Genomic DNA, 13,977 nt, shown 5'->3' on the forward strand with positions numbered 1-13,977 from the left:
TCGTTATTTAAATTGATCATTTTGAACAAAAAGTTACACAGTGCACCTTTAATAATATAAATTAGGCCATCGCCTTGGAAGCTCATTATAATAACTGCACACTCTCCTTGAAGGACACTTTATGCATGTTCAGAATATAAAAAAAAGTTTTAGCTCATTTTATAAAAACAATTAGTCCTCATTCTACATTAAAGACTCCCACAATGGCTGTTGAAGTGAATGTTGTTGGTTTGGTAGGTCATCTTTCCCTCTTTATGCTGTCGGTCAAACATGTTGTTATGACACTTCCTGACAGTGAAATACTCACCTGTTGACAATCATCCAGCTTATGTTTCATCCAGTCGTTATATATTAATGCACCGACATGCTGTTGAGCACATAACAGGTAGTTAGTGTGTTGCTTCTCCTGAGAGTGTGTGTGTGTGTGTGACTCCAGAGACCTGCTGAGAGACAGTCGAGGAGAGCGAGTGTGTCATATAATGTGATATTGTTCATAGCTTTGGGGGAAAGTGAAGCCAGAGCTGTAAGTCTCACACAGACGCTCGCTGCTGATTGGCTGCTCTGATCCGCTCGCTGCTGATTGGCTGCTCTGATCCGCTCGCTGCTGATTCGCTGCTCTGATCCGCTCGCTGCTGATTGGCTGCTCTGATCCGCTCGCTGCTGATTGGCTGCTCTGATCCGCTCGCTGCTGATTGGCTGCTCTGATCCGCTCGCTGCTGATTCGCTGCTCTGATCCGCTCGCTGCTGATTCGCTGCTCTGATCCGCTGGCGCTCGGATCCGGCAGAATCCAGGTCATGTGCAACTGAAGCAATAATCCCCCTGTCAGGCCTGAAACACTCTTAAATGAGGTAAAATGCACGACTGTGGGTTTATTTTTTTATTTTTTATTATTAAGCATGAAGCAACAGTAATATGATGATTAATAAATAAATTGGTTTTACATTTTTATTGCTTTATTTCATTCTTTTTAATTAAATTTTTTGTTAATTTTAGATTTTATTATTTTTAATTGCATTTAAAAAATATATATATTTTATTTGTATTCAAAATTGCATTTTCTTTTCATATTTTGATTAGATTTAATGTTTTTTTTAATATTACTTTTATTAATAACATTTATTTTTTATTTAAATGTGATTAACTGCTACATGAATGCTCTTAGGAATATCAGCCCAAGTTTTTATAAGCGGGAAATTACTTTTATTAAGCTTTAAAGAACAGTAATATGATGATTAATAAATCAATTGGTTATTAATAATGATAATTTTATTTAAAATGTATTATTTTTACAATTATTTTGTTAATTTTAGATTTTATTATTCTTTATTGCATTTAATTTATTTTTAACATTTTATTATTCTTAATTGCATTTTCTTTTCATGTTTTAATTCGATTTTTAATGTTATGTTATTATTATTATTATTAATTTAATTAATTTTTATTTAAATGTGATTAACTGCTACATGAATGCTCTTAGGAATATCAGCCCAAGTTTTTATAAGCGGGAAATTACTTTTATTAAGCTTTAAAGAACAGTAATATGATGATTAATAAATCAATTGGTTATTAATAATGATAATTTTATTTAAAATGTATTATTTTTACAATTATTTTTAACATTTTAGATTTTATTATTCTTTATTGCATTTAATTTATTTTTAACATTTTATTATTATTCTTAATTGCATTTTCTTTTCATGTTTTAATTCGATTTTTAATGTTATTTTATTATTATTATTAATTTCATTAATTTTTATTTAAATGTGATTAACTGCTACATGAATGCTCTTAGGAATATCAGCCCAAGTTTTTATAAGCGGGAAATTACTTTTATTAAGCATTAAAGAACAGTAATATGATGATTAATAAATAAATTGATTGATGATAGGGATCATGATCAGAATGAATGCACCAAGACCTCGGGAGAAACTGAGGCGGTTTCGGCTTCGTTCGTCTCGCTGGTTTCAAGGTCTTATTGCTGTAGCTCATGATTATGATTATGATGATGTCACCTCACCACAGTAGAGCTCCAGACGACATGACCTCATGAAGTTCTTGAGTCGTATTGCATGCCTGAGTGCACAGAGGAAGTTCAGCTCACAAGTGCCACCTAATATTATACACACCCACTTCCTGTCTGAAAGCCCTCTCTTCCTGTCCTGGAACATTCACTCTGCCTTCTTTATTTGGGGCCTTATTTTTTTTTTTTGTGTGAGTGTCGGTGTGCTTGAGTGTGTGTGTGTGTGAGAGAGAGTGTGTGTGAGAGAGAGAGAGAGAGAGTGTGTGTGTGTGTGTGTGTGAGTGTGTGTGAGTGTGTGTGAGTGTGTGAGAGTGTGTGAGAGTGTGTGAGAGTGTGTGAGAGTGTGTGAGAGTGTGTGAGAGTGTGTGAGAGTGTGTGAGAGTGTGTGTGAGTGTGTGTGAGTGTGTGAGAGTGTGTGAGAGTGTGTGAGAGTGTGTGAGAGTGTGTGAGAGTGTGTGAGAGTGTGTGAGAGTGTGTGAGAGTGTGTGAGAGTGTGTGAGAGTGTGTGAGAGAGTGTGTGAGAGTGTGTGAGAGTGTGTGAGAGTGTGTGATCCCACAGCTGTAATCCTGCTGCGTTACACCACTGCCACATCTTTAATCTCTGTGATTTAGGAAAACACAGACTCAAAGTCTTGAGATTACACACAGCACAGGAGGACACATTATGATTATCAGCAGACTCTCTCTCACAAACACACACACACACACACACACGAAACAGAGGCTTTAAAACAAACGGAGTTGAAGGAAATGAGCAGATTTAGGTGTGTTTCACCCTGAAGACTGTCTTGTTTTCTGCTTTGATTTCTTCTGATTTTGGTCGTGTTGAATCGATCACACGTGTGTCTGAAATCATCCAACATCTCACTGCTGATGATGTCAAGAAGCGCCATCATATTATGACATCATTATAATAGTGTGTGTGATTGAAAGCGTTTCCTACACATGTTTTTGGCAATAAATACAGTGTTAATGAGCATATGTGGTACGGGTGTAACATTTATATCGTATCGCAATACAAAAATGCAACAATATGTATGTATCATGGATAGTGACAGTATTGTGTATAATTCGCCCAAAATGAAAATGACTGTGAAAAAAGTTCTTAGAGTTATTATAAAAGATTTCAAATTAATAAAATACGTGGAGTTATTAGAATTTTAGTGTCAGTACTATATCAAACTACTATATATAATGTATAATAATGCAATATGGGAATATTTATGGCTCCTGATAATGCCAAATATCTGATGTTATGTTAAGTTATGTTAAAAAGTGGCCTATATATATATATATAGTCAGTGAAAGAGTGCAAGCATATTCATCTAAAATAAATCTGTATTTTCAGCTTCAGAATCATGAATATTGTTATTCTGGTGTCTCTATTGTCCTGTGCTTTGGGTTTTGGCTCCAAGTCTATTCATTTACACACACAATGTAATAAATCAAATTTAGCATTTTAATCAACAGTATACTTTTTGTTAACCTTTTATCATATGTTTTGGAGTATCGCAATAATATCGTATCGTGATCTGTATCGAATCGTGACATGAGGTTATCGTTACACCCCTAATATGTGGGGTTAGGTTATTGTTGTGATATTAAACCCCCAAGGTCTTTCTTTGGCAGTAAAGTGATGGCGGATCTGAGCTTGACCGATGCTCTGAGCGACAGCGTTCCTCAGCCGGACGTGGAGAAGGCGGTGGAGAGGGACTTCATCTCCACGCTGGAGGCCGAGGCCTTCGAGGATCAGGTCGGAGAGACCGTGGGCAAGACCGACTTCATCCCACTCCTGGACACTGATGGGAAGGGTGAGTCTCAGCTGTGGATGAATCAAAGGGATAGTTCACCTAAAAATGAAAATTAGCCCATGATTTACTCACCTTGACGTCATCCTAGGTGTATATGACTTTCTTCTTTCAGACGAACACAATCAGTTCTATTAAAAAATGTCCTGGCTCTTCCAAGCTTTATAATGGCAGTGGATGAGTGTATGTCTTTGGGAGTCCATCAAAGTGCATCCATCCATCATAAAAGTGCATCTGTCCATCATAAAAGTGCATCTGTCCATCATAAACAGATGCACTTTTATGATTGATAGATGCACTTTTATGATGGACAGATGCACTTTTATGATGGATAGATGCACTTTTATGATGGACAGATGCACTTTTATGATGGACAGATGCACTTTTATGACGGACAGATGCACTTTTATGATGGACAGATGCACTTATCATGGACAGATGCACTTTTATGATGGATAGATGCACTTATGATGGACAGATGCACTTTTATGATGGACAGATGCACTTTTATGATGGATAGGGGCATTTTTATGATGGACAGATGCACTTTTATGATGGATAGATGCACTTTTATGATGGACAGATGCACTTTTATGATGGACAGATGCACTTTTATGATGGACAGATGCACTTTTATGATGGATAGATGCACTTTTATGATGGACAGATGCACTTTTATGATGGATAGATGCACTTTTATGATGGATAGATGCACTTTTATGATGGACAGATGCACTTTTATGATGGACAGATGCACTTTTATGATGGATAGATGCACTTTTATGATGGATAGGGGCACTTTGATGGACTTTCAAAGACATACACTCATTCACTGCCATTATAAAGCTTTGAAGAACCAGGACATTTTTTTAATAGAACTGATTGCATTCGTCTGAAAGAAGAAAGTCATACACTGATACACACCTAGGATGATTTCAGGGTGAGTAAATCATGGGCTAATTTTCATTTTTGGGTGAACTGTCCCTTTAACAGGTTAACCGGTCCGAACGTCACCACACGTTTCTGAACCGCTCCTTTAGGGCTGCACGATTATAACAAAAATCATAATTGTCGATTATTCCCTTGAAATTGTGATTTATTAATTATGATTAATTGAGTGATGTTTTTAATAGCTTTATACCAGTGGTTCCCAATTGTTTTGGCCATGGGACCATATATATATATATATAGGCTTATTCTAATAAATTTAACACAAAAATTGTTGACACACACAAGTACTGTTCCCCTTTACTTAACATACACATAAATTGTAAGAATATGACTAATACTGATAAATAAACAGTAGACCTATGAAGTAAAGCTATTAAATAAGTAGTTTTTGTTAATACGATGTTGGTATGAGCACCACAGTCATTTAAAAATATACAAAATAACACAGTGAAATTAAAGTGACTTACAAGAACTGTTACTGAATCATGGAAACTGCTCCTGATGAACAGAATGAACATCATACAAATCCTCTCAGCGAATACATGATGACATACCAGTGACGTGATTTATTAGTCTTTTACTTTTATTTCGTGACTTACTAATTTGCAACGTAACGATGTTTAATGCTCGTAGTTTCTTTTGCGCTTTTATATATAGTGCAATTGAAGAGTGTGTGCTACTAGCGCAGTACAGCGGCTCTTTATTATAGACTCTTATTATAGACTCTTTATTTCAGCGTACACTAACATCACTGGTAGTTCCTATTGTTCTGGGTTTTCTGTAGTCATGATTCGCCTCTCACAGCGTAACACGCTCTAAACACACCTCTTAAAGGGATAGTTCACTTTGAAATACATTTTTGGTGTGTTTTAGCTTACCTCAAGGGCATCCAAGATGTAGGTGTCTTTGTGTCCGCAGTAGTTTCAATTTTGATATTTTTAGGTCAAACCGTTCTTGTCTGTCAGTCATATAATGCAGGTCTATGGTCACCACCTCAAAGAGCATGCACAGAGAAGTCCAAATTACACATGATTTAATGACTCGTAAATGTAAGTACACATTGATGGCCTAAGACACGAAACGAGCGGGTTGTGTGAGCAAACGAACAGTATTTATATCGTTTTTACCTCTTGTAACCACAGCCACGTCCAAGTGATCTGAGGGCGCCGGCGCTTCGGTCTGCGCAAGCGCCGGACGTGATCTCTCGCGCGTGTACGTCACTCATTGTTTACACAGAGATTTCGGAAGTGTTACCTTTCACTGTGAAGATCTAAACATATTTAGATATACAGGAAATCGCAATGGAAGACGATTTTGATATATCAACAGACAACGTTGAATTTTTTTCGCAACCGCGCGAGAGATCACTTCCGCCGCTTGCGCAGACCGAAGCGCCCGCGCCCTCAGATCACTTGGACGTGGCTGTGGTTACAAGAGGTAAAAACGATTTAAATACTGTTCGTTTTCTCACACAAACCGCTCGTTTCGTGTCTTAGGGTGTATTCACTCCAGGAAAGTCCGATAGTTCACTTGCTTTGGTCCGGACCAAATAAAAATTTTTTTTTTTTTTTTTTTTTTTTTTTTTTTTGGTACGGTTCGCTTTCACACTGCTCTTTTTGCAAGTGAACCAAAATTTGTAAACAAAACCCCACGTGTGCTAAGGTCGTCCATTCATTGGACAAGGATTCTCAAGTAGGGAAATCAGGAAGTGCAAAAAAGGCTCAGCATGGAGATATTTCGTACTGCAATATTTGTTCTTTTACTAATTTTGTGTTATTCTGTGCTACATGGGCATCTGCCCAAATGTTAATAAGGCAGCTCGTCTCTTCGAAGCTCCAGGTCGACTCATTTTATCATGTAGTAGGCTACAACAGATCACTTTCCCATAACGCAACTCCGACTACGGAAGCCTGTTAACTCAAAGGCGCAGTGCTTTCTTGCAATTGGGTCGGTTCATGTTCACACCGTAAACGAGCCGTACCAGAGTTCGTTTGGAAGCGTACCGAGGCCACCTCTTCAGCTGGGTCTCAGTTCGGTTGTTTGGTCCGCACCCGAGTTCGATTGCTGTATTCACACCTGCCCAAAAGGTCCGCACCAAGGGGGGAAACGAACTAGAGTTCGATTCAATCGAACCAAACAAGGCAGGTGTGAATTAGGGCTGTCAAAATTGCTCAAAAATGACGTTCGAATATTCCCTCTAAAAAAAACACATATATTCGAACTATCCGAAAATCTGGTTGCGCATTTTGTCAATGACGCGCATTACGTCAATAACAGGACAAATTAATACAAAGAGACACAACTACTTGTATAGGTAGTTTATTTAAGTTTAAACATATTTGACAACGTATTAACTTACACAAAACCAAGTAAATCAACTAATGGCCAAGACCGCAGACCTTACTCTCGCTCGCACTCACAGGCACTCTCTCTCTCTCTCTCTCTCTCTCTCTCGCCCTCACGCTCTCTGCGCATAACGGTTTAAATGAACAACAATAAACAAATGTTGAGTGCTGATCAAGAGTTTTGTGCAAGCAATTTAAGGTCGCGACTCTTGTCCTAAATATAGCAGGCTTAATTCAGTTTTACAGTATATAGAACCGACATTGAACGCTCCGAGCGAGCTGTGCTGTGGTAAACTGCTGCTAGCCTGCTACATGGCTATTTCGAGGGCGTCTGGCCACGCCCCCTTGGCGGGCTCTGACGTGTCTGATGTAATGCTAGCTCATTGGCGCACACGTTGGAGGCGCCCGTGCCATTGGATGTGCAGTTGCCGCAGCACAGCCAATGAGTGAGCCAGACACTCGCTGTGCTAGCTGTGCAGCTGGAAAATGCGTTTTACATTTTAAGCTTCAGAATTTTGCCTCTCGCAAAGCAGACAGCCGCGCCTCTGCTGCCGCGGGCGTTTTTCCACATGATTCGAATATTTATTTTCACCTTCGAATTTCTGTTTTTTTAAACTATTCGAATATATATTCAAATTTAGAATATTCGTTGACAGCCCTAGTGTGAATACACCCTTAGGCCATCAATGTGTACTTACATTTACGAGTCATTAAATCATGTGTAATTTGGACTTCTCTGTGCATGCTCTTTGAGGTGGAGACCATAGACCTGCATTATATGACTGACAGACAAGAACGGTTTGACCTAAAAATATCAAAATTGAAACTACTGCGGAAACAAAGACACCTACATCTTGGATGCCCTTGAGGTAAGCTAAAACATACCAACAATTAATTTCAAAGGGAACTATCCCTTTAAGCACAGGACTTTTTTTGTAATTGCGGCTTTGAACGATTACGTAATCGTGGCGTCCGTAATCGCGATTAGAAATCCGATTAATTGCGCAGACCTACTCTCCTTATCAGTAACCTGTGATGTTCATTGTGTTTCTGTGTGAAATAAGCTCTTCCTCTGGGTTTATTGGTCTGTGTGTTTGATTGCAGGAGTTTGTTTGCATTGAGCAGATTGTGTGTTTGTCAGGAATCTGCCGTCGGCTTTTGAGGAGTTTCCCATTCAGACGGCGCTAATTGTGTGTGTGTGTGTTGTGTGTGTGTGTGTGTGTGTGTGAACAGATCCAGATACAGTTGTCAAGAACGGACAGCAGGAAGGCCAAGGGTCTCAGACCCCTGGTAAGAAGCCGTCTCCCCAGTTTACTTCCGGGTGTCACTCCATTATTTGATTCATTCCTTGGTTTGCTTGTCTTCTTCATGCTCATGCTCAGTTCAGCTCATTTGTTTTGGTTGGACGTTGGTCGTCTCAGTGGGTGTAGAGGGACTGAAACCTTCATTTGTAAAGGTTTTAGTTTAGTTTTTAATTGCATGTTTGTCCCGTTAGCAGTGAATTGAATAGCATCTGTCTTTATACTTTCCCCTCAATCTGTTTTTGTGACGTCATCTTAGATCATCCTGTCACATGATGCCTGTCTGTGGGCTTTAACTGTGCCAAACCTTTATTTACAGTTAGTATGGCCTGTTTTGCATGAAATGCATCTGTTGTAAGTCTATTTACTATAAGCGTGTTTCCTATGTGCATGCATGTTGAGGGACCGGTTATGGATATTGAGATTGTGCATTATGTCCAGTATTTAGTCTGATTTGAACTCTTTATAATGCTAAAATATCTCCCTATATATTAATTTCAACCAATTGCTGATAATTCAGACAGTAAATGGTTAGTTAATAGGTGTAAAGTTAATAGGTCTCGTTTATGATGCACAAACGCATGTAAATTGTTCATTAAATTAGAACTGTAAAACGATTAATCGCATCCAAAATAAGTTTGTTTTCATAATATGTGTGTGTGTGTATTGTGTATAATTATTTTGTATACATAAATACACACACATGCATGTACACATTTAAGAAATATTTGCATGTATATATATATATTATAAATAAATATAAATATTTTATATATAAACAACATATTTTTCTTAAATGTATACATACATGCATGTGTGTCTATTTACGTACAAAATAATTATACACAGTACACACACACATATTATGTAACTTATTTTGGATGCGATTAAGCACGATTAATTGTGTAACAGCCCTATGTTACATTATTATGTGTAGTAACATTAATTTGTAACGCAGCAACGTATTCAAGACCGGTTTCATGATCAAGATGTGTTTTGTATTCCACGTTTTGTGATTCTGGAAATACGGTTTATATGTTCCCTAAACTTGCAATCTGATTCACATATTCGTTTACATTTATTCTAGATATAACGGCAGGATATGCGCAGTGCTAAAGGTGTTTTTGAATCCGATTTAAAGAGTAGTTAAGGCCTGTACCAGCCCTTTAAATCGCATCAAAGGTGTTTTAGTCATTAGTAATGAATTGCTTAGTAGCCAACGACTGCAAATCTGAGGAAAGGAAAGCCTAGTGAGTCTGTTTTTAGTTCTGTTATATTTCCATGCGTGTCGTCTCCCATGTCTTGATCCGTCAGCGCTTTTTGCTCTTGTTGGTTCAGCATGGTCTTAATCGCCTCTTTTCCACACACTGGTATGACAGTAATCATTTCCACTCACACACAAGAGCAAAACGCTTCAGACGGGGCGAGTCGCACTGTCATTGAGCGCTCGTTCACCGACTCACTGCAGCTCAACTAAATCACTATCAGTTTATGATTTCACTGCACAGCAAAGACGTTTCACAGCGTTTCTGCAAGAAGAAAATAAGTGCAACAATTCAGCCTCAAGTGCATCATTGATTTTATAAAAAGAATGCTTACTAAAAATGATAAAGCCTACTGTATCATACTTGAAATATGGCTTTCTAAGTTGCTGAAAACCTTTTTTACACAATCTCCCACATGCCTTCTGATAGTTTAGACTTTTTTTAGTGGCTAAAAAGTCGTTTAGTGTAAATAATAAAATGCCCTCGTGCATTTTTGCTATGAACTCTGTACTGATTTTATAAATCATCTTACTAGGACATTGGCGGATATAGAGTGACGACTGATATTTAATGCACGTATCCGCTATATTCTGTTATAAAGATCTCACTGATTTACATCACAAACATCAGAGTTTCATATAAATATCAAACAGCTGTAGCAAACTGCTTATATTTGAATAATATTGAGCTGTTTTTGTCCTTCATATTTTCACTATTATCATAAAAGCCTGATGGATGAAATATGATGCAAAAAAATACAATGCGTATGCAAATTCTCTTTTTTTTTTACATAAACAGTAAAAAAAAATGGAACAATTATTTCCTAGACACGATATTGATGAGCGCATCGCCCAGCGCTGTTCTTGTTGTTCTGCCGAGTGTCCTGAAGATGGCGCTGCTTCCCCTCCATGAGTCTCTCGTCCTGTATGAGCTCTGGATTCACAAACATTCATCATTCATGATTGTGAAAGTTTGTCTTGCATGCGTAAGTAGGGCAGAGGATCTACTATAGAGAGATCTTGATGTGCTCGTGCTGTATATGTGCTGCATGATCTGACACGATGATTGACAGGTGTGAAGTACTAACCAGCGCTGTTGTTCTCTTCCCGTCTGCTGTTTCTTTCTGCCCTGCGTCGTGTGTGTGTGTGTGTGTCGCTTCAGACGACTAGATCTTCATCTGCTTCCCGACCGCTCTTGCTTTGCTCCGCTGAACCTTCTGGAAACCCGTTCCCAACTGCACTTCTCCCTGCCTGAGGACTCGGATGTGTTCGGGGAATAGCAAACCCTCGTGAGCTGCTGTGCTGTCTACATAGGGGCCGTTCACACACATTTATTTAACCATTGCAACACGCTGCCAGTCTTTAGATGCAGCGACACGTCCTTATGAACGGCTCTCGAAAGCACAATGAAAGCCGTTTTATTTTCCCCAGAAGCCCGTTTTAAATTGTTTCTGGATTCCATTGTAATGGTTAAATTCAATTGTAGTAATCCAAAATCATGTCTAGTTTATTGAAATCATGAGGATTACACAAATCTAACAGCAATTTATTAAAAGATTAACAAAAATCACATTTTTATGGCCCTATGAAATTAATTGTATTTCCCCCCATAATTCTGTTTTTTTCTGGATTCTTTTTAATGGTTTCATTTTAATAATCAAAAAGCATGTCTAATCAATTGAATTAATAAAACCTTAACAGTTGCACAATTCATTAACATTTTTGTATTATAAAAGGGTCCTTTTAATTATTATTATTTATTTATTTATTTTAGAAAATGTGTGATTTAATATATGTTTATTATCATAATTTTTTTTATAAAACCATCAATTTAATTTACATTTGATTTTAATTAATATTGTTTGATGCTAGTATTTTTCTAATCACATGATACTAAAAAAAATGGGACAAAAACATTTATTAATATTTTTTTTTAGATACAATTTTGCTTAATCCACTATTTTGGATGAGGTTTGTCCATCGCAAGGCATTCTGGGATGTTTTCTCTCATGTTTGTGGCTCACTAGGTTTAAAACAGATGTACTTCATCTCCTCTGTGATGCATTTAATCCTGTAAAGCCTGACATATGAAATAACAGTCAGAAAAATCTTTTTTTTTTTTTTTTTTAATGTAACCATTTATTGAAAATTGCATATGTGTTTTTTAAGTATCATGTTTGAAACAGGCTTTTATGACTCTTATTGTCTGATATAGTCAGAATATGGATTAAAAAACAGCAAATTCTGATGCAAATCAATGAGATCTTTATAGACTACTGACATAAAATCATATAAATATCAGTCGTCACCCTATATCTGCTATTAATGTCTTAGTTAGATGATATTTAAATGCTTAGTTTTATGATATAAAACATATAATGCAATGCAATACATTGATGAACAAATAAAACTTCCTCAAAAGCCTGATGATCATATTTGATATTCACATTTTAGCATGATTAAAAAAAAAAAAAAAAAGATTTTTATTTATTATCCAGTTCAACTTGAAATATTACTAGTAGTAATATCAAATATCATCATTGTTCTTATGCTTACTTTATAAAAATCAGCAAAGATTTCACAGCACACTCAAAGGCCTTTTACTTGCTAACAGTCTGAACTCAGTGATGATTGACTAGCATGATTGACTAGCATGTCATAGATTGTGTGTGACGGTTTCCAGCAGATTTGATCATTTCGATATTTTTGTATCTCATATATGATGTGTTAGGCTTTATAGGGTTAAAGAAACATATTCCTCTTCGGCAAAGTCATCTCAGGCTCACTGTACATCAGCATCGGCTCGAACAGGAACAAACAAACAAACGGCACCGCAGGACGGCCTGTGTGGCATCATGGGTAACGGGATCTTTTGAGGGAATCGTAGCTCAGAGTGAGAGATGATATATCTGGTGATGACAGAGCGCAGTCACACACTGATGCCTCTGTGTTTCAGACATCAGCCTCGGGATACACTCACTGTCTCTCTCACACACACACACACACACTCGCTCGCACAATCTCACACACACACACACACACACACAATCACTCACACACATTCTCTCTCTCTCACACACACACACTCGCTCGCACAATCTCACACACACACACACACACACAATCACTCACACACATTCTCTCTCTCTCACACACACACACACTCGCTCGCACAATCTCACACACACACACACACAATCACTCACACACATACTCACTCTCTCACACACACGCGCACACTCTCTCTCACACACACACACACACACACACACACGATCATTCACACACATTCTCTCTCTCACACACACACACACACACTCGCTCGCACAATCTCACACACACACACACACACACACAATCACTCACACACATACTGACTCTCTCACACACACGCGCACACTCACACACACACGCGCACACACACACACACGATCATTCACACACTCACTCTCACACACATACACACACTCTATCTCTCTCTTTCTCTGTCACACACACACACTCACTCACACACGCGCACACTCTCTCTTTCTCTCTCACACACACTCAAATTCTCTCTTTTACACACTCACACACGCACATAATCTCACACACAATCACGCGTGTGCACACATACACACTAACACACACACTCACTTTCTCTCTCACACATACGCGCACACTCACACACACACACACAATCCCTCACACACACTCACTCACACACACTCACATTCTCTTTTACACTCACTCACTCACTCACACACACTTAGTTAATGTTTATTAGTTATAAACACAACTGTTAATTGTTAGCTCATGTTAACTCGAGTCCATTATAAAATATTAACAAATACAACGAATTAAATAGTGTGAAATTAACATTAACTAAGATTATTATTTTTTATTTGTCATAGTTCATGTTAACAAATTGAGCCTTACTGTACTATCAAAATATTCATAAAAACTTGAACATTATTTCGCTGATACTAAAATAACATCTCAAAATGCGTCACATTGTAGAAGTATAATGGTTTGTGAATGTTATTTCACAACATTTACTTAAAATTCATGTTTGTTTGTTTGTTTGAGGTAGGGAGTTTTTGTAAGTGTATGGTTCACTGTTTCAGGCCTGCCGTTGTGCTCAAGGTGTGTGTGTGTGTGTGTGTGTGTGTGTTTAGTACAACTCTTAACTCCTGTATTAACTCTTTCTCTCAGCTGTATGTTTGCTTCTGTAACTGATGGATTGAATCCTCTGCTTGTCTTGTCTTCTACATGTTTTAAACAGTTTTTCTGACCCGTTCTAAACAC

At 37.8% G+C, this 13,977-nt stretch overlaps 1 protein-coding gene across 2 annotated transcripts in view; it reads left to right on the forward strand.

Annotated features, from left to right (window-relative positions):
• LOC130096919 (microtubule-associated protein 4) overlaps positions 1-13,977 on the forward strand; it is a 92,602-nt gene that overhangs the window by 21,472 nt on the left and 57,153 nt on the right. Inside the window, exons 2-3 of one of the 2 annotated variants that reach the window (XM_056263611.1) lie at positions 3,651-3,832; positions 8,359-8,415. In XM_056263611.1, coding sequence (XP_056119586.1) covers positions 3,658-3,832; positions 8,359-8,415 — 232 coding nt within the window. In that variant the 5' untranslated portion in view covers positions 3,651-3,657. The remainder of the gene's footprint in view (positions 1-3,650; positions 3,833-8,358; positions 8,416-13,977) is intronic. The other variant, XM_056263612.1, reaches the window with a different exon arrangement.

This window comes from Rhinichthys klamathensis, unplaced genomic scaffold, assembly GCF_029890125.1.
Source record: "Rhinichthys klamathensis goyatoka isolate OS25496 unplaced genomic scaffold, OSU_Roscu_1.1 h1tg000209l_1, whole genome shotgun sequence".
NCBI lineage: Eukaryota > Metazoa > Chordata > Actinopteri > Cypriniformes > Leuciscidae > Rhinichthys > Rhinichthys klamathensis.